Genomic DNA, 21,121 nt, shown 5'->3' on the forward strand with positions numbered 1-21,121 from the left:
CCAAGCAGAATATGATTTGCTGTTCCTGAAACATTCGGGTGACATGGGCCCAAACCCCACCTCTTCCTCCACTACATTGATGACTGTATCAGCGCCGCCTCTTGCTCCCCAGAGGAGCTCGAACAGTTCATCCACTTTACCAACACCTTCCACCCCAACTTCAAGTTCACCTGGGCCATCTCCAACACATCCCTCACCTTCCTGGACCTCTCAGTCTCCATCTCAGGCAACCAGCTTGTAACTGATGTCCATTTTAGCCCACCGACTCCCACAGCTACCTAGAATACACCTCCTCCCACCCACCCTCCTGCAAAAATTCCAATCCCTATTCCCAATTCCTCTGCCTCCGCCGCATCTGCTCCCAGGATGAGGCATTCCACTCCCTCACATCCCAGATGTCCACGTTCTTCAAGGACCGCAACTTCCCCCCCCACCCCCCTACAGTGGTCAAGAGCACCCTTGACCGCGTCTCCCGCAACACATCTCTCACACCCCACCCCCGTCACAACCGCCCATAGAGGATCCCCCTCGTTCTCACACACCACCCCACCAACCTCGGGATACAACACATCATCCTCCGACACTTCCGCCATCTACAATCCGACGCCACCACCCAAGACATTTTTCCATCCCCACCCTTGTCTGCCTTTCGGAGAGACCATTCTCTCGATGACTCCCTTGTCTGCTCCACACTGCCCTCCAACCCCACCACACCCAGCACCTTCCCCCCACACCACCTCCCTCACCCCCATCCCAGGCGCCAAGACGACTTTCCATATTAAGCAGAGGTTCACCTGCACATCTGCCAGTGTGGTATACTGCATCTGCTGTACCCAGTGTGGCTCCCTCTACAATGGGGAAACCAAGCGGAGGCTTGGAGACCGCTTTGCAGCACACCTCCGCTCGGTTCACAATAAACAACTGCACCTTCCAGTCTTGAACCATTTTAACTCCCCCTCCCATCCCTTAGATGGCATGTCCATCATGGGCCTCCTGCAGTGCCACAATGATGCCACCCGAAGGTTGCAGGAATAGCAACTCTTATTCTGCTTGGGAACCCTGCAGCCCAATGGTATCAATGTGGATTTCACAAGCTTCAAAATCTCCCCTTCCCCCACCGCATCCCAAAACCAGCCCAGCTCTTCCCCTCCACCCACTGCATCCCAAAACCAGCCCAGCCTGTCTCTGCCTCCCTAACCTGTTCTTCCTCTCACCCATCCCTTCCTCCCACCTCAAGCCACACCTCCTTTTCCTACCTACTAACCTCATCCCACCTCCTTGACCTGACTGTCTTCTCTGGACTGACCTATCCCCTCCACCTATCTTCTTTTCTCTCCATCTTTTGTCCGCCTCCCCTCTTCCTATTTATTCCAGAACCCTCTCCCCATCCCCCTCTCTGATGAAGCGTCTAGGGCCGAAACGTCAGCTTTTGTGCTCCTGAGATGCGGCTTGGCCTGCTGTGTTCATCCAGCTTCACACTTTATTAACCTGGTTCAATTCCGTGGCTTTCCTCCGGGTGCTCCAGTTTCCTCCCACAGTCCAAAAGATGTTTACGTTTGGTGCATTGGCCATGGGAAAATCACCACAGTGCCTGGGGATGTGCAGGCTGGGTGCGTTAGCCACAGGGAATACGGGAATAGTGTAGGGTGCTGGAGCTGGATGGGATGATGTTTGGAGGGTAGGAGCGGGCTGAATGGGGCATTTTCCACACTGTAGCAATGCTCTGATTCTAACTACAAATAGGCAATAAATGTTGACCAGCCAGAGGCATCCACACCACAAATAAAAACCTGGGTTTTTTTTTCAGGGGACCTGGTGCACATGTTGCTGGATGAGGGTTGCAATAGGAACCGACAGAAAAGGAAAAAGAACAAATGAGAATTTTTAAAAAACCAAGGGGGTGGCAGGAGTCTGGGACTCACTCACGGAGTCAGGAATTCTTGTAAACAGGATATTCCCTGGTGTGGTCACAGCCTCCAGGGCTAGGGGCCAGGAGTTGAAAAGTCAGATTAATATAGTCAGGTTTTTGGTCAATTAGTATGGACAAAGTGGGCTGAATGGCCTCTGCACAGGAAATGTGCCCACTGTAATTTATCCAGACTAGTTTGTAATTCCTGAACTTATGGAAAAGGAATTTAGACTCCACCAGCTGTTGTAATGGGATTGGAATCTCTCTCCAGAACATGAGCTGAAGCCTCTTGATTACTAACCCAGTGCCGTGCCATTCCTACCACCCGCTGCCCTCGCCCCAGCCTCACATTTCCCTCTAGTTACCGTTTTAGAGATGAAAGCGTGCGTCCTGGCCTGGGGTACACTCCCTGGAGTTGTGAATGGGTCGGGAGATGGTGTTGCGGATCCTGGAGCGGTCTCTACCTGTTGTACGCTCCCCACAGCATGTTGTTCGGGAATCTGCTCTGTAAAGAATTCTAACACAGTCAGTCTGGGGAGTTTCCCTTAATCCCCACATTTCAGCACGGGCCAGAATCCCACTTCATTCATTAGCTCCAAAGAGCTTACTCTTTACAGTTAAAAGAAAATCCCCTCAAAGGAAACAAAGTGTGAAGCTGGATGAACACAGCAGGCCAAGCAGCATCTCAGGAGCACAAAAGCTGACGTTTCGGGCGTAGACCCTTCTTCCTCTGAGCCCGAAACATCAGGTTTTGTGCTCCTGAGATGCTGCTGGGCCTGCTGTGTTCATCCAGCTCCACACTTTATTATCGTGGATTCTCCAGCATTTGCAGTTCCCATTATCACTGATCTCCCCTCAAAGGATTTTGGTTCAGTTGACAGGTGACGGTGTGGGTTTGGTGAGGTCAGGGGCATTAATCTCAGGTTGTTATTGCAATGGAGAGAATAAAGGAGTTGTATACAGATGAGAGTCAGCACGGAATTACAAAAAGGGAAAATCCTGCTTCACAGAAAATCAATTGCAGTCCTGAGGATGTAACTTAGACTTGATCAGGGACGCACAGTGCATCCACTGATTCATTTGGACTTGAGAGAGTTCAAAGTCTCACAAAGAAATGAATGTATAAAATTAAAGCATATTGGGGGGGCAGTGTTGAAGTAGATAGAAAACTGTTTAGCAGACAGGAAGCAAAGAATAGGAATTAACAGGTCTGTTTCCAGGTGATACGTAGTGATTAGCAGGTTACAGGAAACAGAGGGGAAAGCCTGACGAGACCCGAGTGTCCTTGTACCTCAGTCACAGGTACAGCAGGCAGGGAAGGAGTGGAACTATTTTGTCCTACCGTGGGGAGACAGTTTGAGAGGAGCAGGGCTCTCTCGCTGCGATTATACATAGACCTTGGTGGGAGTACCTCAGGAATATTGCAAGTAGTTGTGGTCTCCAAGGTTAGAAGTAGATTTGTAGCTCGGGTTGTGGGTATTGAGATTGGTTGGCTCGCCGAGCTGGTTTCTCTCGCAAACGTTTCATGACGGTGCTGGGTAACACCCTCAGTGCAGGCTCTGATGAAGTTTTGGTGTTTTCCCGCCTGGTTTTTAAACCCTGGGGTCCGTTGCGATGGATTGCCTCACTTCTGGATTTCCCTCACTGTGGAATGTATATGGGGTTGAGTGCAATGTGTTTATTAATAGCATGCTTCGTGGAGTGCCCGGCTTCCAGGAATTCTCCTGCCCGTCTCGTCCCAGGATCTTGGTGTTGTCCCAGTTGAAGTGGTGGTTCTCCTTATCCACGTGGATTGAGATGAGTGAGAATTGTTCATGTCTTTTTGTAGCCAGTTGGTGTTCATGTCCTCTTGTTGTAAGTTTCCTCCCTGTTTGTCTGATGTAGTGTTTCTCACAGTCTCTGCAGGGGATCTTGTAGATGACATTGGTCCTGTCCATGGCAGGGAGCAGGTCTTTAGTTTAGGCCAGCAGTTGTCAAAGCGAGAGAGGGGAAAGTTTAAGGGAGATATGCATGGGATGTTTGTGTTTAAAAAGAGGGTGGTGGGTGCCTGGAATGCATTGCCAGCAGAGGTGGTAGAGGCGGGCATGATAGCATCATTTAAGATGCATCTAGTCAGATACATGAATGGGCAGGAACAGAGGGATACAGATCCTTGGAAAGTAGGCAACAGGTTTAGATAGAAGATCTGGATCAGCACAAGCTTGGAGGGCCAAAGGGCCTGTTCCTGTGCTGTAATTTTTTGTTCTTTGTCAGAGGGTTGATGTGGGCTTGTGTACCACTCTGATGCCCAGCGGTCGTAGAAGTCTTGTGGTGAGTTCCGATGTGTTTCTGATGTCGGGTAGTGTGATGTGCGTGTCGGGGCGTGCAGAATCTTTCTGATGTTGTTCGTGTAGACATCTTCTGACCCAGTTTTTTGAATATCCATTATCCTTGAAAACCTGGAAGAGATATTCTTCTTCCTCTTGGCGTAGTTTTGTGTTGCTGCAGTGTGTAGTTGCCCTTTTAAATAGTGTTTGCACGCAGCTTTGTGTGTGTGTGCTGGGATGGTTACTGTTGAAGTTCAGTACCTGCTCTGTGTGTGGGGCTTTTGGGTGTACTTTCGTTTGCAGTTCCCCATTTGTCTTGCACTCAACCATGAAGCCCAGGAATGGGAGTTGTTTGTTCTTCTCACGGGTGAATCTTATTCCGGTGAGGGTGTTGTTTATACATTTTTGTGTCTCCTCTAATTTGGTCCATTTAATGATGACAAAGGTGTTGTCTACATAGCATATCCATAGCTTCGGTTGGATTTGTGGAAGGTTGTGGTCTCCTTATCTGGAAGGTGGGGAACATTCTGGTGAGCAGGGAGTAGTGAGGTTTTACCAGACTGATTCCTGTGATGCTGGGGCTGACGTGAGGAGAGATGGAGTCGGTTAAAATAGTATTCATGGAAGTTTAGAAGAATGTGAAATGGGTACTTGCATGGAAACCTATAAAATCCTATCAGGACTGGACAGTGTAAATGCAGAAAGGACATTCGCAGTGAATGGTGATTCCAGAACCAGGGGTCATTCAGATGTGAACATGGAACAGGGCAGAGGCCTAATTTAATGCGAATATGGAGAACGGGTTGGGGGAACTGCAACCTGGAGTGCGAGGGGAAGGTTTGAGGTGGGGTGAGGCTGGGGGAGTTGACAAAGGAGAGAAGCCATGCAGCAGCTCTGAGGGAAGTATGGTGGCGGTGATGTTTGGAGGATTTGTAGACCAGGAGCCAAATGCCCGTTGGCTGGCACAGGGCCAAGGGAGAAATTGGATGGAGCTCACTGTGGCTCCCAAGAATCTTTCTATCTCCCAACTCCCTCACATCACAGACCTGCCAACAAGGTGCATCTTCTGTTCCAGTCAGCATGCCGTTGACGAGCTAATCCCCTTGGGCTGCCACAGCAAACATCCCCCTCACTTCCTGCTTTACTGTCCATTGTATCACTGCCCTGGACCGGGTGGCGGTAAACAAGAAAAAAACACAGACTGTATTCATGTAGTGCCTTTCAAAATACTTTAGAAGTGCAGTCACAAGCTGAAGAGACTGGAGTTGTTTACAGCAGAGTACTGTTGCGGTGGGGTCCCCCGAGTGAGGGAAATAAGGGGTTAAATCAGGGGAGAAAGGCAGGGAAGTGGAACAGAGGTTTCAGATCAGCCATGATCTCATTAAATGACAGAGCAGGCTCAGATGGGCTGAATAGCCCACATCTACTCCCAAATGTTTGGGCTTTTTAAGAATGCAATAGCCAGCCTGTCACAGCTACTTCCCAAAACCCAGCAACGCAATTGTGACCAGTGATCACAAGTGAAATTGCAAATATTTTGGTCACAAGTTTCCAATGTTTCTTGGGTGTAGCAATGAGGCTGCAGAATTACAAAATATTCAACTCTTGCTCAAAATGAAGGCAGGCGATGGTCTAGCGGTATCATCACTGGACTGTTAATCCAGAGACCCAGATAACATCCTGGGGACCAGGTTCAGATCCCAACATGGCAGATGGTGGAATTGGAGTTCAATAAATATCTGGAATTAAGAATCTAATGATGACCATGAATCAATTGTCAGAAAACCCATCTGGTTCACTAATGTTCTTAAGGATGGCAGTTTCCTTTCCTAACCTAGTCTGACCTCCATGTGACTCCAGACCCACAGCAATGTGGTTGACTCTGAACTGCGCTCTGGGCAATAAGGGCTGATCTAGACAGTGGCACCCTCATTCCATGAAGGAATAAAGAAAAAAGGTGATGCAATCTAGCGATGCTCGGTCAGTTTAATCTCAGGAGTGGGAAAGCTTCTAGAAATACTAAATTTAGAGAAAAATCAGCTACATGGACCACTGCTGATTAAAATTACAGAATGCGTTGAGTTCTTGATCACGCAGTGTAGTGCCCAACAAGGCTATGCAGAACTTGTCAAATACACTGGTGAGACCTCAGCTGCAGTCTTGTGCCCAGTGTGGGCAACCCGCATCAGGAGGATGTTAACATTAGAGAGAACGTGTACGAAGGACTCACAAGCATGGTTCCAGGGATGAGAAACTTCACTGATGAAGAAACACAGTGTCTCAAGGCTTTGAAAACTATGAAGGGTCTGGATTGAAAACAGAAACTGTTTTCATCGATGGAAGAATCAGAAACAGGTTCAAGTTAATTGGTGAACGAGCCAAAATAAGAAAGGGGAGAAGAGGCCTGGAATGTATTGAGTGTGAGAGAGAGAGAGTCACTCGCGTGGCTATGGTCTGAAGTCACTATCTAGAGCTTGTGATAGGATACTGATGAAGTATGATACAGCTAGAAACAATTCTCTTTTGCAGGTTACACCTTTAACACTCACCATGCTGCACCCCCTTCCCCTGCTCCTCCCGCCCAAACCCAGGCAGATGGGATTCAGAGTCGGCCAGCTGAGTGACCAGGAGTAAAACTACTCACTCACCGGTCCTGAGCCTACACAGTGCACACCTTGGTCAAGGGAGTGAGATTGGGACCTCCTGGGAGCAACAGGTGGACGATCGACTAGAATTCGGCTGGAACACTGGAGAGAAAGGAAGATGGTAAGGTCACGGCCTGTTTTCCTCAGAGCCAGCAGAACGAGACATGATGCTGATAACTTACCCGTTTATCCCGGTTCTTCAGTTTTGTTGGCTTCAGTGCAGAAATATTCAAATCCTACAGATGGACAGAGAGACCTAATAACTCCCTTGGAGACTGCCCTGTAAATACACCCTGTCTATGAGCTTTGCCAGCTGCTCATTACCCCTCCAGCTTCCAATATTAGCCCAACATTACCAGGACACTGCCACATACCCCTAATTCAGAACCCTTTCCACTGGAGAATATAGATGGGACAGCCACAAAACAGTGCCCCAACCCCTCTCCATCCCCCACCACCCCAGTCAATACTCTTGCCCTCTGCCCGAGGGCTATTCCCACAAATCCTGACCCTGCCCTCTTGGTGCAGACTGACCAATGTCTCATCACGTGTCCTGTCATAACTGATGCTGGAACAGGAGAAGTTGGAGGTCACTGTTTCATCAACAGCCTGCGACCTAGAAAACAGGACAGGGAGGTGTCAGGGACACACATGCACACACACCATTTCGATAGTATGCCCCAATTAAACACCCGGGTAATGACTGGGCTGCTCATCGTACTGGGACAGGACTGGTACCGGAAAAGGTTGAATCCACACAACCCAGCAGTGCCAAGCACTATATTGGAAACTCTCCAGGCAGACAGTGTCTGAACTCTTAAAAAGTTTCCAGTGAGCAGTCAGCACATATCCAAATTCAGATGAAGCTGATCAGGTTGTTCAGTTAGTTACTTCGATGCCAAGAACCTCCTCTGTTCCATGGAAGTGTGAAGATGGTCACAGATTTACAACAATGCGAGGGGCGTGGGCTGTTACCTGTGACCAGTAACTGGTCCTGATTCAGAGGGAGTTCAGTGTCACTCAGACACTGGGATCTGCCCTAAAGCCTCTGACAACATTCCAACATCTTCACTCTTCAATGCTGGAGCTACCTACTCACCCATCGACGAGAAGTGGGTGTCACTGGCTGGGAGAGTGGACAGGTTTGGAGGGAGGGTGTGGTTGGTGGGTGGGTGGGTGGGGAAGTACCTTTCGCTCGGAAGATAGAAAATGTAACTTTTCTTCAAGGAATGAGGCAGCAGAAAGTGTCACTGCATTTATTGTCTGTCCCTAACTGCCCCAGAGGCATTGCTGTGGGTCTGGAGTCACATATCTAGGCCAGGTAAGGAAGGAATGAACCAGGAGTGAACAAAGGTTGGAGGTGCGGTTGAAAGTATCGAGGGCTATTGCAGGCTTCAGCGAGAAATTGACAGTATGCAGAGCTGGGCTGAGTCATGGCAGATGGAGTTCAACCTGGATAAATGCGAAGTGATGCATTTTGGAAGGTCGAACTTAAATGCTGAATATAGGATTAAAGGCAGGATTCTCAGCAGTGTGGAGGAACAGCGGGATCTTGGTGTTCAAGTGCATAGCTCCCTCAAAGTTGCCACCCAGGTGGATAAGGTTAAGAAAGCATATGGTGTTTTGGCTTTCATTAACAGGGGGATTGAATTTAAGAGCCGCGAGGTTATGCTGCAGCTCTACAAAATCCTGGTGAGACCACACATGGAATATTGTGTCCAGTTCTGGTTGCCCTATTATAGGAAAGATGTGGAGGCTTTGGAGAGGGTGCAAAGGAGTTTTACCAGGATGCTGCCTGGACTGGAGGGCTTGTCTTACGAGGAGAGGTTGACTGAGCTCGGACTTTTCTCTCTGGAGAGAGGGTGGAAGAGAGGTGACCTGATCGAGGTGTACAAGGTAATGAGAGGCATGGATAGAGTCGATAGCCAGAGACTTTTCCCCAGGGCAGGATTGACTGCCACGAGGGGTCATAGTTTTAAGGTGTTAGGAGGAAGGTATAGAGGAGATGTCAGAGGGAGGTTCTTCACCCAGAGAGTTGTGAGCGCATGGAATACTTTGCCAGTGGTAGTCGTGGAATTGAAGTCATTAGTGACATTTAAGCGACTGCTGGACATGCACATGGACAGCAGTGAATTGAGGGGAATGTAGGTTAGGTTACTTTATTTTTGGTTTAGGATTATTCCACGCACAACATCATGGGCCGAAGGGCCTGTACTGTGCTGTACTTTTCTATGTTCTATGTTCAGCTGGCTTTTTACAGCAGCAATTAGCCATGATCACAATCACCTTTAGATCAGTGTGTTTTTATTTAATTTTAAAGGTATTCTATTGCTCATTGGGATTGGAATTTCAGCCTGCCCCAATGGGACTTGGGCTCATGATCCCAGAATGTTCCCATCTTGGAACGGAGCTCTAAATAAGATGCAATTGACACTCAACAGAAATCAAAATAAAATCCATGAAAATAATTTAAACACATATAACAGAGTTTGCTTTCAGTTACACAGATCTGAGCACCAGTCTGGTGACATGACCACATTAAGGAGCAGTGATGCCAATGAGCAATATACACTGGCCTTCCCCATGCCCATCACATCCCAGAACAGGTAAGCATGGTTTGAATAATAGTCAGGTGCCTGGAGTTTTGCATTGGGGGGGGGGGGGGGGGGGAGGTGGGGCAGGGTGGTAGTCGAGTCAGACGGCACTGCGGAGACCATACCTGGTGCTGGCCTGTCCTTCAGGCCGAGTGTGTCCAGCCAGAGCATGGAGGAGATTCTGTCGATCTTCACCGAGCAACACTGCTCCAGGAGCTTCGCTCTTCAGTAGGTCATGAACCAACTGCAGCCTGTGTTCCTGGGACAAGAGCAAGGGAAATGTACAATCACCAGCGAGACAGAGAGATCAGCCACAGGGACAGGAAGAAACTGTACAGGAGGAGGCCATTCAGCCCTTCGAGCTTGCTCCACCATTCAATCTGATCATCCCACTCAACCTTGTGCCCACTTTCTCCCTAATCTTTTGATCCCCAACACATGGCTGAGGCATCTTTGGTGAATTAGTTTTAATTCTCTAAAATAAGATTTGGGGAGAGGCAATTTAGCTTGGAAGATAGAAAATGTAACTACTTTCTTCAAGGAATGAGGAGGCAGAAAGCTGGAAGCTACAGGTCACTTACTTTAATGTCTGCCCTGGGTGGGGGTGGGGGGGGAGAACCCATTAGGTTATTATTACTGATGCTGTTACTAAACACTTGGGTGTTCACAGTAATCAGACAGAGCTGGCACAGTTTTGTCAAATGGAAATATTTTTATTGGAGCCCTTTTGAAATTTAACCCGAGGTGGATCAGAGGCAAGGTGCCACATTGAAGATTATTGCAGGAATTAGAAGCTCATGGCATTGGGGGGTGTAACATATCGGCACGGAGAGAAGATAATCTGGTTGACAAGGAGCAGAGTGTAGGAATGTCTGGGGTTTTTTCAGGCTGGCAGGATGTCATGCCCAGGGGGCAGTACAGGGGCCTCAACTCCTCAATTTATAGAAATAACGTGTGAAGGGATCAAAGTTTTGGAGCTAAATGTATTGAAGGCACAGATTGATCAGAAAGTGAGTTGCCAAAAGGACATGGCGAGACTCCAAAGGGATAGTGATAGGTTCAGCAAGTGCACAAAGAGCTGGTAAATGGTGTACAACATGGGAAAAGTGTGAAATTGTCCATTTTGGCAGGAAGTAAGAAAAAAAAGACATTACCTCAATGGTGAGAGGTTGCAGAGGGATCTGGATATCCAAGTGAATGAATCACAGAAGGTTAGTCTGCAGGAACAGCAAGTGATCAGGGAAGCTCATGGAAATGTTATTTATTGAGAGTGGAGTTGAAGGAGAGTCGGGAGGTTAAACATCAGTTATATAGGGGGTTGGTGAGATCACATCTGGCACATGTGTGTGCAGGACTGATCACCTATTTTTAAAGGATGGACATTGATATGTTGGCAACAGTTCAGAGAGGATTGATCAGACTAACCCCCGGAAGGAAGGTTGGGTTGTCTGAGGAAAGGTTTGTATCCTTTGGGGTTCAGAGCGGTCAGAGGTGGTTTGACTGAAACAAAGGGTCTGAGGGGACTTGACCAGGAGAATGGTGAAAGGATGTTCCTGCATGTGTGGAGGGGTCTATAAAACCAGAGACCTCCCTTTAAAACAGACTGGGCAGTTCTGCTTGCCCCTCCCACCCCACACCCCACCCCAATGTCCCTTAAAAGGGCTCAGGGCCTGTGACCTCTCTTCTGCTGCCTTGCGAGAAAGAGGTTTTGCATTTTTTTTAAATTAGCCGAGAGATAGAGATCTTGAGAAACAAGAGGTGAAAGGTTAAAGTGGGTGGGAATGTCATCAAACCAGATTGTATTGGATCTTAAGGCCATTCAGCCCACTATTTTTTGGGATTCGTGCTGATCTCCTGCCTCCTTCCTGAAAACCTGAGCCTGCAAACACATTGGGTCATCCAACACCATTTGGGGAGCCTGGGTTGAAGCTGCTTCCATGGCACTCCGGGTACATTCCCGAACACAGCTTCTCTTGTTGCAGTTACGCACAGAGATTGTACTGGGAGACAAGAATGGAGAAACCTATCCCTCAATATAGTTTCACCTTCCATGAATCTTCAGTCTAAGACAGGTGGATTTCAGCACAGGCAGGCAGTCAGTCTTCCCAGGACGAGTCTAGATCAGAGGTGGGTCTTTTTCCACCTACATGTACAGTCAAGTTATACAGCATGGAAAAAGATCCTTCAGCCCAACTCCTCCACACCAACCAGATATCTTAAACCTGTCTATCCCCATATCTCTAACCCCTTCCTATTCATGTACCCACCCAGATGCCATTTAAATGCTGTAATTGTACTAGCCTCCACCACTTCCTCTGGCAACTTGTTCCATACACGCACTGTCCAAGTGGAAAACATTGTCCTTTAGGTCCCTTTTAAATCTTTCCCTTCTCACCTTAAACCTATGCCCCTCTAATTTTGAGCTCTCACATCCTGGGAAAAGACCCTGCCTATTCCTAGCAACACTTCACAATTTTATAAACTTCCGTAATGTCACCCCCTCCAACACTCTAGGGAAAGTAGCCCCAGACTATTCAGCCTCTCCTTGTAGCGCGAACCCTCCAATCCCAGTAACATCCTCAAATCTTTTCTGAACCCATTCTAGCTTCACTACATCCTTCCTATAGCGGGGAGACTTGACAACGTCCCATCTAATGGCTGAGCAGGTGGAGAGAGACAGACCGTGCAAGTTGTCTGTTCAGTCATTTATCACACACCTTAAAAAGCTACACAAAACATGCTTTGCATTCTCAGTTTACGTGGCAAACAATATTTCAGCACTTCAAATGCCTACTGATTTATTCACCCACTACGTGCTGTTAGAGGGATTAGCCTGTACTTCCTGGGAAAGACTCTGAATGACTATTTCAGTGGAAATATTTACAACATTCTGGGCAAGAGCTCAACAGTAAAGGAGTTAGATTACAAACCATTAGCAACTAGCATCATGGTCACCTTCTGGGAAGCTCCCTTTCAATTCTAGACTGATTGATTAGACTAAACTTTAATTCCCAGTTGTGGGATTTGAATTCCTCTCTAGACACAGTCCTCGGGATAGAAACACCAGGAACAACTCAATCCGGCTACTGCCGGACCCACTGTGACTACAACATTGAAACATATAAAATAATCAAAGGGTTAGATAGGGCGGATAGGGAGAGCCTTTTTCCCAGGATGGTGACGGCGAGCACGAGGGGGCATAGCTTTAAATTGAGGGGTGAAAGATATAGGACAAATGTCAGAGGTAGTTTCTTTACTCAGAAAGTAGTAAGGGAATGGAACGCTTTGTCTGCAACGGTAGTAGATTCGCCAACTTTAGGTACATTTAAGTCGTCATTGGACAAGCATATGGACGTACATGGAATAGCGTAGGTTAGGTGGGCTTGAGATCGGTATGACAGGTCGGCACAACATCGAGGGCCAAAGGGCCTGTACTGTGCTGTAATGTTCTATGTTCTATAAACAGAGGCTAATATAACACTCAGACTCCTCATCACAAAGGCAGGTTTTGACACTCTCCTAGCAATGCCAACCAACAGTAAATACATTTCATACATTCAAACTGACAGACAGATTTACTGAGCTGGAACATTATGGTTACAGTTTATTATGGTATTTTCTCAGAGCTCCCAGACTTTCCCCAGCCTCCTACCAGCTGCTCGCAGGCTAGCTCTGCCTTGTGTCTCCTCCTCAACTCGACATCCAGCTGGTTACAGGCATGCTTGAACCTCACATTGAGGGCAGTCAGTTCAAGCTCGACCTTTGCCAGCTGACTCCGAGAGGCCACCAGTTCGTCCTCAGCGCACTTCCATTTCTTCCTGCAGTTCTCAAAGTTCACTGCCAACTGGAGGATTGCTACCAGATAACAAGATTCAATTCATCATCAAGCCTTCCGGATATTAACATTAAAGACCAGAGGTGTTCCCAAAGGCAAAAACACAACTTCTGAAACTGATGTAGCAGGATTGTTGGGATCAGATAGGATTCCTTAGTGAGACGGGTGTGGGGGAAAAGCGGTGGAAGAGCGAGAGATACAGGAATAAGGTTTAGCCAAAGAGTCAGCTTTATGAGAAGCATGGGGCTGGTACAGAATGGAATTCCAGATCTTAGACCCCAAAGAGCTAAAGGTACAGCCACAATATTAACATAAAATCTACAATACACACAGGGGTTTGATTATGCAGATATCTGTTTTTAGCAGGGTAACAGGGATAGGTAACAGACAGCAAGATAGCAGAAAAAGGACACAATACACTGTATGGCCCAGATAAGGGACTGAGACGGTTCAACCCCAACTCCTCATCCAGAACATGTCACAAGATTAAATTCTCCTGAGCCAAATGGCTGAAAGTCTTGGCATATTAGCCTGGCATATGCCAATTCCATGGGTACCCTGGGAAATTGCAGCTCACAGATTTGGCATACACCTTAACCCAATGGGTATTACTGCAGAACTACAGCCCATTGGGTGAAGAGCCACCAAACTGACTTCAGTGAGAGTCTCTGGAGCCAAAGGGAGGGAGAAAGCTTCCCCAGTGTACAGTTAGGGTCACAGATAAGAAAGGTAGAGACTGGCCTTGAGGTATTGGAATATTTAGAAATCAGTTCTAGTACTCAAATTCGGTTAAAGTAATAACTTTCCAGGTCTCTCTGATGAGGACTTTCACTGATTCATTTTAAGCAAAGAAACCAGCAGTTCTTGCCCAGAGGGGGCCTATCCAAGCCCACACTAACACAGTCACCTTAAACTGCTACACAGGGTGGCTAAGTAAGCATCAGCCTTATTCCTGATGCTATACGACATAAATAAGCTTACAAATTTCACCCCAGTCCCAGGTTTAGCAACTAACAACCACCTTGTTCATTTCTCTGGGAAAGGACTTCACTCAGTTGGACGAGAAAATCCAGCTTCCTCTCCACTGCTCCTTTGAGAGTTGTCATTATCCAAACTGAACAGGAGTGGCCTTGCTGCTCACTATGGATATCTGAGACCTGTGTTTCCCACACCAAAGCTGTTTGGGAATGTGAGTACACCCAGGAACATTTCCTTACTACCAGCACTGATAACCTAATCAGGTAACTCATTAGTTGCAGACTCTGAACACAGGCAACGAGCTGGAGGTTGGAAATAAATTCAAGAATGTGCCTTCTCTCAATCAGTCCTTGCTAATTGGTCACTCTCAAATGAGTGATACACCCTTAAATTTTCAATAGGAAACAGCTTTACTGAGAAAATACCGCAGTGATCAATGCAGGTTGAGAGGACCCACTTGTGCTGCAATGGTAGTATCCCGGCTCCCAGACCAGGAGGTCCAGGTTTCAGTCCCACCTGCTCCCAGGATGTGTAATACCCCTTGCTGAAAAATAGGTCAATTTGGGTCTACACAGATCCTGTGCAACATCCAGGGTTATATAGTAATTCAGAGTAACTGCACCAGGGTCGGTCACCTGATTGCTATGATTCGTGTTAGATGTTGACATCTCATCAAGACCTGGACCCTGTATAATTGAGCACCACCCCCACCCCCACCCCCACCCCCACCACCACCCCCACCCCCACCCCCACCCCACCCCACCCCACCACTCCCTGACCCCGTTCGCTCAGGGTCTCTGTTTGAGCCTGAGCACGAGGTCCCCAATGAGAACTGAGTGACCTGGAGGCTCTCACTGAGGGACCATTCCCCTGTTTGTCTATGAGCTTCTGTTACTTCCACACATAACCCCAGCCCTGTACACGCCGACCTCCCTCACTCCCTCAGCGTTCCCCACCCTCACTGTACCTCACCCTCACTGCACCTCATCCTCACTGCACCCCACCCTCACTGCACCTCACCCTCACTGCACCTCACCCTCACTGTACCTCACCCTCACTGTACTGCAGCGTCACTGCACCTCACCCTCACTGCACCCCACCCTCACTGTACCTCACCCTCACTGTACCTCACCCTCACTGTACCTCACCCTCACTGCACCCCACCCTCACTGTACCTCACCCTCACTGCACCTCATCCTCACTGCACCCCACCCTCACTGTACCTCACCCTCACTGCACCTCACCCTCACTGTACCTCACCCTCACTGTACCTCACCCTCACTGTACCTCACCCTCACTGCACCTCACCCTCACTGTACCTCACCCTCACTGTACCTCACCCTCACTGTACCCCACCCTCACTGTACCTCACCCTCACTGCACCTCATCCTCACTGCACCCCACCCTCACTGCACCTCACCCTCACTGCACCTCATCCTCACTGCACCCCACCCTCACTGCACCTCACCCTCACTGTACCTCATCCTCACTGCACCCCACCCTCACTGCACCTCACCCTCACTGTACCTCACCCTCACTGTACCTCACCCTCACTGCACCTCACCCTCACTGTACCTCACCCTCACTGCACCCCATCCTCACTGTACCCCATCCTCACTGTGCCCCACCCTCACTGTACCTCACCCTCACTGTGCCCCACCCTCACTGTGCCCCACCCTCACCGTGCCCCACCCTCACCGTACCTCACCCTCACCGTACCCCACCCTCACCGTGCCCCACCCTCACTGTACCCCACCCTCACTGTGCCCCACCCTCACTGTACCCCACCCTCACCGTACCTCACCCTCACCGTACCCCACCCTCACCGTGCCCCACCCTCACTGTACCTCACCCTCACTGTACCTCACCCTCACTGTACCCCACCCTCACTGTGCCCCACCCTCACTGTGCCCCACCCTCACTGTGCCCCACCCTCACTGTAACTCACCCTCACTGTACCCCACCCTCACTGTACCCCACCCTCACTGCACCCCCACCCTCACTACATCCCCACCCTCACTCTACCCTATCCTCACTGTACCTCACCTCCACTGCAGCCCGACACTCACTATGCCCCACCCTCACTGTACCTCACCCTCACTGTAACTCACCCTCACTGTGCCCCACCCTCACTGTACCCCACCCTCACTGCACCCCATCCTCACTACAGCCCCACCCTCTCTGTAACCCTACCCTCACTACAGCCACACCCTCACTGTAACCACAACCTCACTGTAACCCCACCCTCACTGTAACTACACCCTCACTACAGCCCCATCCTCACTGTAACCCCACCCTCACTGTAACCCCACCCTCACTGTAACCCCACCCTCACTGTAACCGCACCCTCACTGTAACACACCCTCACTGTAACCGCACCCTCACTTGAATCCTTCTGCAGTCTCCCCACTTCCTCAACATTACCCTGTCCCTCCACCTGTCTCTGTGTCATCTGCAAACGTAGCAATAATCCCTTCAATTCCTTTATCCAGATTGTTAATGTATGACATGAATAATTGTGGTTCCCACATGGGTCCCTACGGAACTCCACTAGTCACCAGCTGCCATCCTGAAAAAGACCCCTTTTGTCCCTACTCTCTGCCTTCTGCCAGTCAGCCAATCTACTATTCACACCAATACCTTTCCCCGAACACTATGGGGCAGATATCTGCCCATCCAGCCATTCAATGGATTAGAGGCTGAGCTGATTATCAGTACTGAGGAAGGGTCACCAGATCTGAAACATTCACAAATGCTGTCAGACCTGCTAAGCTTTTTTCAGCAACTTCTGCTTTTGTTCCTTATTGTCCTCTCATCCACTTTCCTGTTTTTTTCTTATCATCCTAGATTCCCTTAAAAATCTGTCATCTTAGCCTTGAGATTCTTTGAAATTCCAGTGAGTACAAGCTGCTGATTTCAACAATAGTGAAGGCTTGATTTGCTGGAGTTAAGAGGTGTGGACCAATGGACCTTTGGTCAGTAACAGGTAGATGATTGGTCTGTGGACGAGTGATTAATATCAATGACAAAGCCCTTCTGCCTAGCCACAGCAATTGGTTCTAAGAGGCTGGACAGCTTATGGCTGTGATGTTTGGAAGAAACAAATCTCTGATTGGGCAGGAACTCCCTGCAGTGAAAAGCATTTCGAGGCTGAATAGCCAGCTTATTTCGCACATCTCTTTGCTCTAAGCTGTGATCTTTAATTAATAAATCACAGATCTTAATAAGTTCTTTATTCACTCACAGGATGTGAGCATCGCTGACCAGGCAGCATTTATTGCCCATCCCTAATTGCCCAGAGGGTAGTTAAGAGTCAAACACAGTGCTGTGGGTCTGGAGTCACATGTAGACCAGACCAGTTCGGGATGGCAGTCCCTCCCTAAAGGACATTAGTGAACCAGATGATTTTTTTTCCCAAAATTGACAATGGATTCATGGTCATCATTAGATTTTTACTTCCATATATTTATTGAATTCAAATTTCACCATCTGCTGAGGTGGGATTACGAGCCCAAGTCCCCAGAATGTTACCCGGATTTCTGGGTTAACAGTGCAGTGATAATACCATTAGGCCGTCGCCTCCCCCAAACAGCAATCTCCTATCAACTTCACACAAGAGAAAGCATCTATAGAAGGTAAATTGAGAAACAGTATTCTGATCAACAAAAGAACCACCTCATCAGACTTTACAGACGGGAATTATTGAACTACCTGCCCAGTCTTATCCTCTGTCAAAAACACCTGTGTTTTTGTTGTGACTGTCTGACTCTGCCCACATCTGTGTGTGTCTCTGCCTGTCTGTGTCTGTCTGTGCGTCTGTGTGTGTATCTGCCTGTCTGTGCCTGTCTGTGTGTCTGTGTGTGCATCTGTGAGACAGATGTGTGAGAGTGCGTGTGTGTGAGAGAGAGTGTGTGTGAGTGAGAGAGAGAGAGAGACAGACTGGGTGTGTGTGTGTGTGTGTGTGTGTGTGAGTGTGTGTGTGTGTGTGTGTGTGTGTGTGTGTGTGTGTGTGAGTGTTTGTGTGAGTGAGAGAGAGAGAGACAGACAGCGTTTGAGAGTGTGTGTGTGTGTGTGTGAGTGTGCGTGAGTGAGAGAGAGAGAGACAGACAGACAGCTTGTGTGAGAGTGTGTGTGTGTGTGAGTGAGAGAGAGAGAGAGACAGCTTGTGTGAGAGTGTGTGTGTGTGTGCGTGTGTGTGTGTGTGTGTGTGTGTGCATGTGTGAGTGTGTGTGTGTGTGTGTGTGTGAGTGTGTGTGTGCGTGTGTGAGTGTGTGTGTATGTGTGTGAGAGAGAGAGACAGACAGACAGCTTGTGTGAGAGTGTGTGTGTGTGTGTGTGTGCATGTGTGTGAGTGTGTGTGTGTGTGAGAGAGTGTGTGTGTGTGTGTGCATGTGTGAGTGTGTGTGTGTGTGAGTGAGTGTGTGTGTGTGTGTGTGTGTGTGTGTGTGTGTGTGTGTGCGCGTGTGTGAGTGAGAGAGAGAGAGAGAGAGATAGTGGACGTGGAGTTTATAAGGGGGTAGAGTTTTCATTGGTTGAGTTAATGTTGTTGGTCCATGATTGTTTGCGATTTGGAATCTGTGGTAATCTTTGGCCCATGTACTCTATCAGCCCAGCTGTCATGGTCAGGGAAACTGGGGAGTTTTGTACACTGTTATCACATATTTCACTGGCTCCTATTCCAGCATTTTACCCCGAGTGAGGGCTCCCACCTTCTCCTGTCCCAGGTCTCAGGCTACCGAAAGGACTGCGGATGCTGTAAATCAGGAACAAAAACAAAGTTGCCGGAAAAGCTCAGCAGGTCTGGCAGCATCTGTGGAGGAGAAAACAGAGTTAACGTTTCGGGTCCGGTGACCCTTCCTCAGAACTGTTCTGAGGACTGCATGTACTCTATGATTCTATGAAGGGTCACCGGACCTGAAACGTTAACTCTGTTTTCTCCTTCACAGATGCTGCCAGATCTGCTGAGCTTTTCCGGCAACTTTGTTTTTGAAGCGTGTAACTACCTTGTGAAAAAAATCTCCAGTAATTATCCCCCTCACATGGTGCATTATCTACAGCTCAGATTCTTTCTTCTTTCTAGATCAGAATTTCCTTTTCAGGTGCAAATACTGACCAGAGCCATGTTTAACAAAGAACAAAGGAACCTACAGCACAGGAACAGGCCCTTTGGCCCTCCAAGCCTGCTGTGGATTACCTTGGCGTTCTGCAGCTCCTACATGCTGCAGCAGAAACACATCACTATCCTGATCCACGTCTTTCTACCCTCTGACTCTCTGTCCATCTGCCCCACAGCCTCTCTGTCCCTCCCCCCCCCGCCCTCTGACTCTCTGTCCATCTGCCTCACAGCCTCTCTGTCCCTCCACCCCCCCGCCCTCTGTCTCTCTGTCCATATGTCCCACAGCCTTTCTGTCCTTTCACCCCGCCCCCTGGCTCTCTATCCATATGTCCCACAGCCTCTCTGTCCCTTCCCCACCCCGTCCCCTGGCTCTCTGTCCATACTTCCCACAGCCTCTCTGTCCCTTCCCCCCTGCCCTCTGATTCTGTGTCCATATGTCCCACAGCCTCTCTGTCCCTTCCCCCTCACCACCCCCCCCGCCTCTGACACTGTCCATATGTCCCACAGCCTCTCTGTCCCTCCCCCCCCCCCCCCCGCCCTCTGACTCTGTGTCCATATGCCCCGCGGCCTTTCTGTCCCTTCCACCGCCCCGCCCTCTGACTCTCTGTCCATACGTCCCACAGCCTCTCTGTTCCTTCCCCCCTGCCCTCTGACTCTGTGTCCATATGTCCCACAGCCTCTCTGTACCTTCCCACCCCCCCCACCCACCCCACACCCGGCTCTCTATCCATGTGTCCCACAGCCTCTCTGTCCCTTCCCCCCACCCCGCCCTCTGACACTCTGTCCATCTGTTCCACAGCCTCTCTGTCCCTTCCCCCTGCCCTCTGACACTCTGTCCATATGTCCCACAGCCTCTCTGTCCCTCCCTCCCCGCCCTCTGACTCTCTGTCCATATGTCCCACAGCCTCTCTGTGCCTTCCCCCACCCTGCCCTCTGACTCTGTGTCCATATGTCCCACAGCCTCTCTGTCCCTTCCCCCCCGCCCTCTGACTCTCTGTCCATACGTCCCACAGCCTCTCTGTCCCTTCCCCCACCCTGCCCTCTGACTCTGTGTCCATATGTTCCACAGCCTCTCTGACCCTTCTCCCGCTCCGCCCTCCGACTCTCTGTCCAACAAGGGGCGAAGCCACATTAGATTTGGTACTGGGTACTGAGCCCGGCCAGGTGTTAGATTTGGAAGTAGGTGAGCACTTTGGTGATAGCGATCGCAATTCTGTTATGTTTACTTTAGTGATGGAAAGGGATAGGTGTACACCACTGGGCAAGAGTTATAGCTGGGGGAAAGGCAATTACGATGAGATTAGGCAAGATTTCGGGAGCATAGGATGGGGAAGGAAACTGCAGGGGATGGGCACATTAGAAATGTAGAGCTTATTCAAGGAAATGCTCCTGTGTGTCCTAGATAAGTATGTACCTGTCAGGCAGGGAGGAAGCTGTAGAGCACGGGAGCCGTGGTTTACGAAGGAGTTGGAATCTCTGGGTCAAGAGGAAGAAGGCGGCTTATGTTAGGATGAGATGTGAAGGCTCAGTTAGGGCACTTGAGGGCTACGAGGTAGCCAGGAACGACCTAAAGAGAGAGCTCAGAAGAGCCAGGAGGAGACATGAGAAGTTGTTGGCCGGATAGGATCAGGGTAAACCCTAAGGCTTTCTATAGGTATTTAAGGAATAAAAGAATGACGAAAGTAAGATTAGGGCCAATCAAGGATAGTAGTGGGAAGTTGTTTGTGGAGTCAGAGGA

General features: G+C 49.1%; 1 protein-coding gene across 1 annotated transcript in view; it reads right to left on the reverse strand.

Moving 5' to 3' along the window:
- LOC125454310 (rac GTPase-activating protein 1-like) overlaps window positions 1-21,121 on the reverse strand; it is a 29,853-nt gene that overhangs the window by 5,264 nt on the left and 3,468 nt on the right. The window contains 6 exon segments of the mRNA XM_059647656.1: window positions 2,275-2,414; window positions 5,262-5,379; window positions 7,043-7,096; window positions 7,395-7,476; window positions 9,580-9,713; window positions 13,107-13,309. Of these exon segments, the coding sequence (XP_059503639.1) occupies window positions 2,275-2,414; window positions 5,262-5,379; window positions 7,043-7,096; window positions 7,395-7,476; window positions 9,580-9,713; window positions 13,107-13,309 (731 nt within the window).

The sequence above is a fragment of the Stegostoma tigrinum genome, chromosome 7 (genome assembly GCF_030684315.1).
Source record: "Stegostoma tigrinum isolate sSteTig4 chromosome 7, sSteTig4.hap1, whole genome shotgun sequence".
In the NCBI taxonomy this organism is placed as follows: domain Eukaryota; kingdom Metazoa; phylum Chordata; class Chondrichthyes; order Orectolobiformes; family Stegostomatidae; genus Stegostoma; species Stegostoma tigrinum.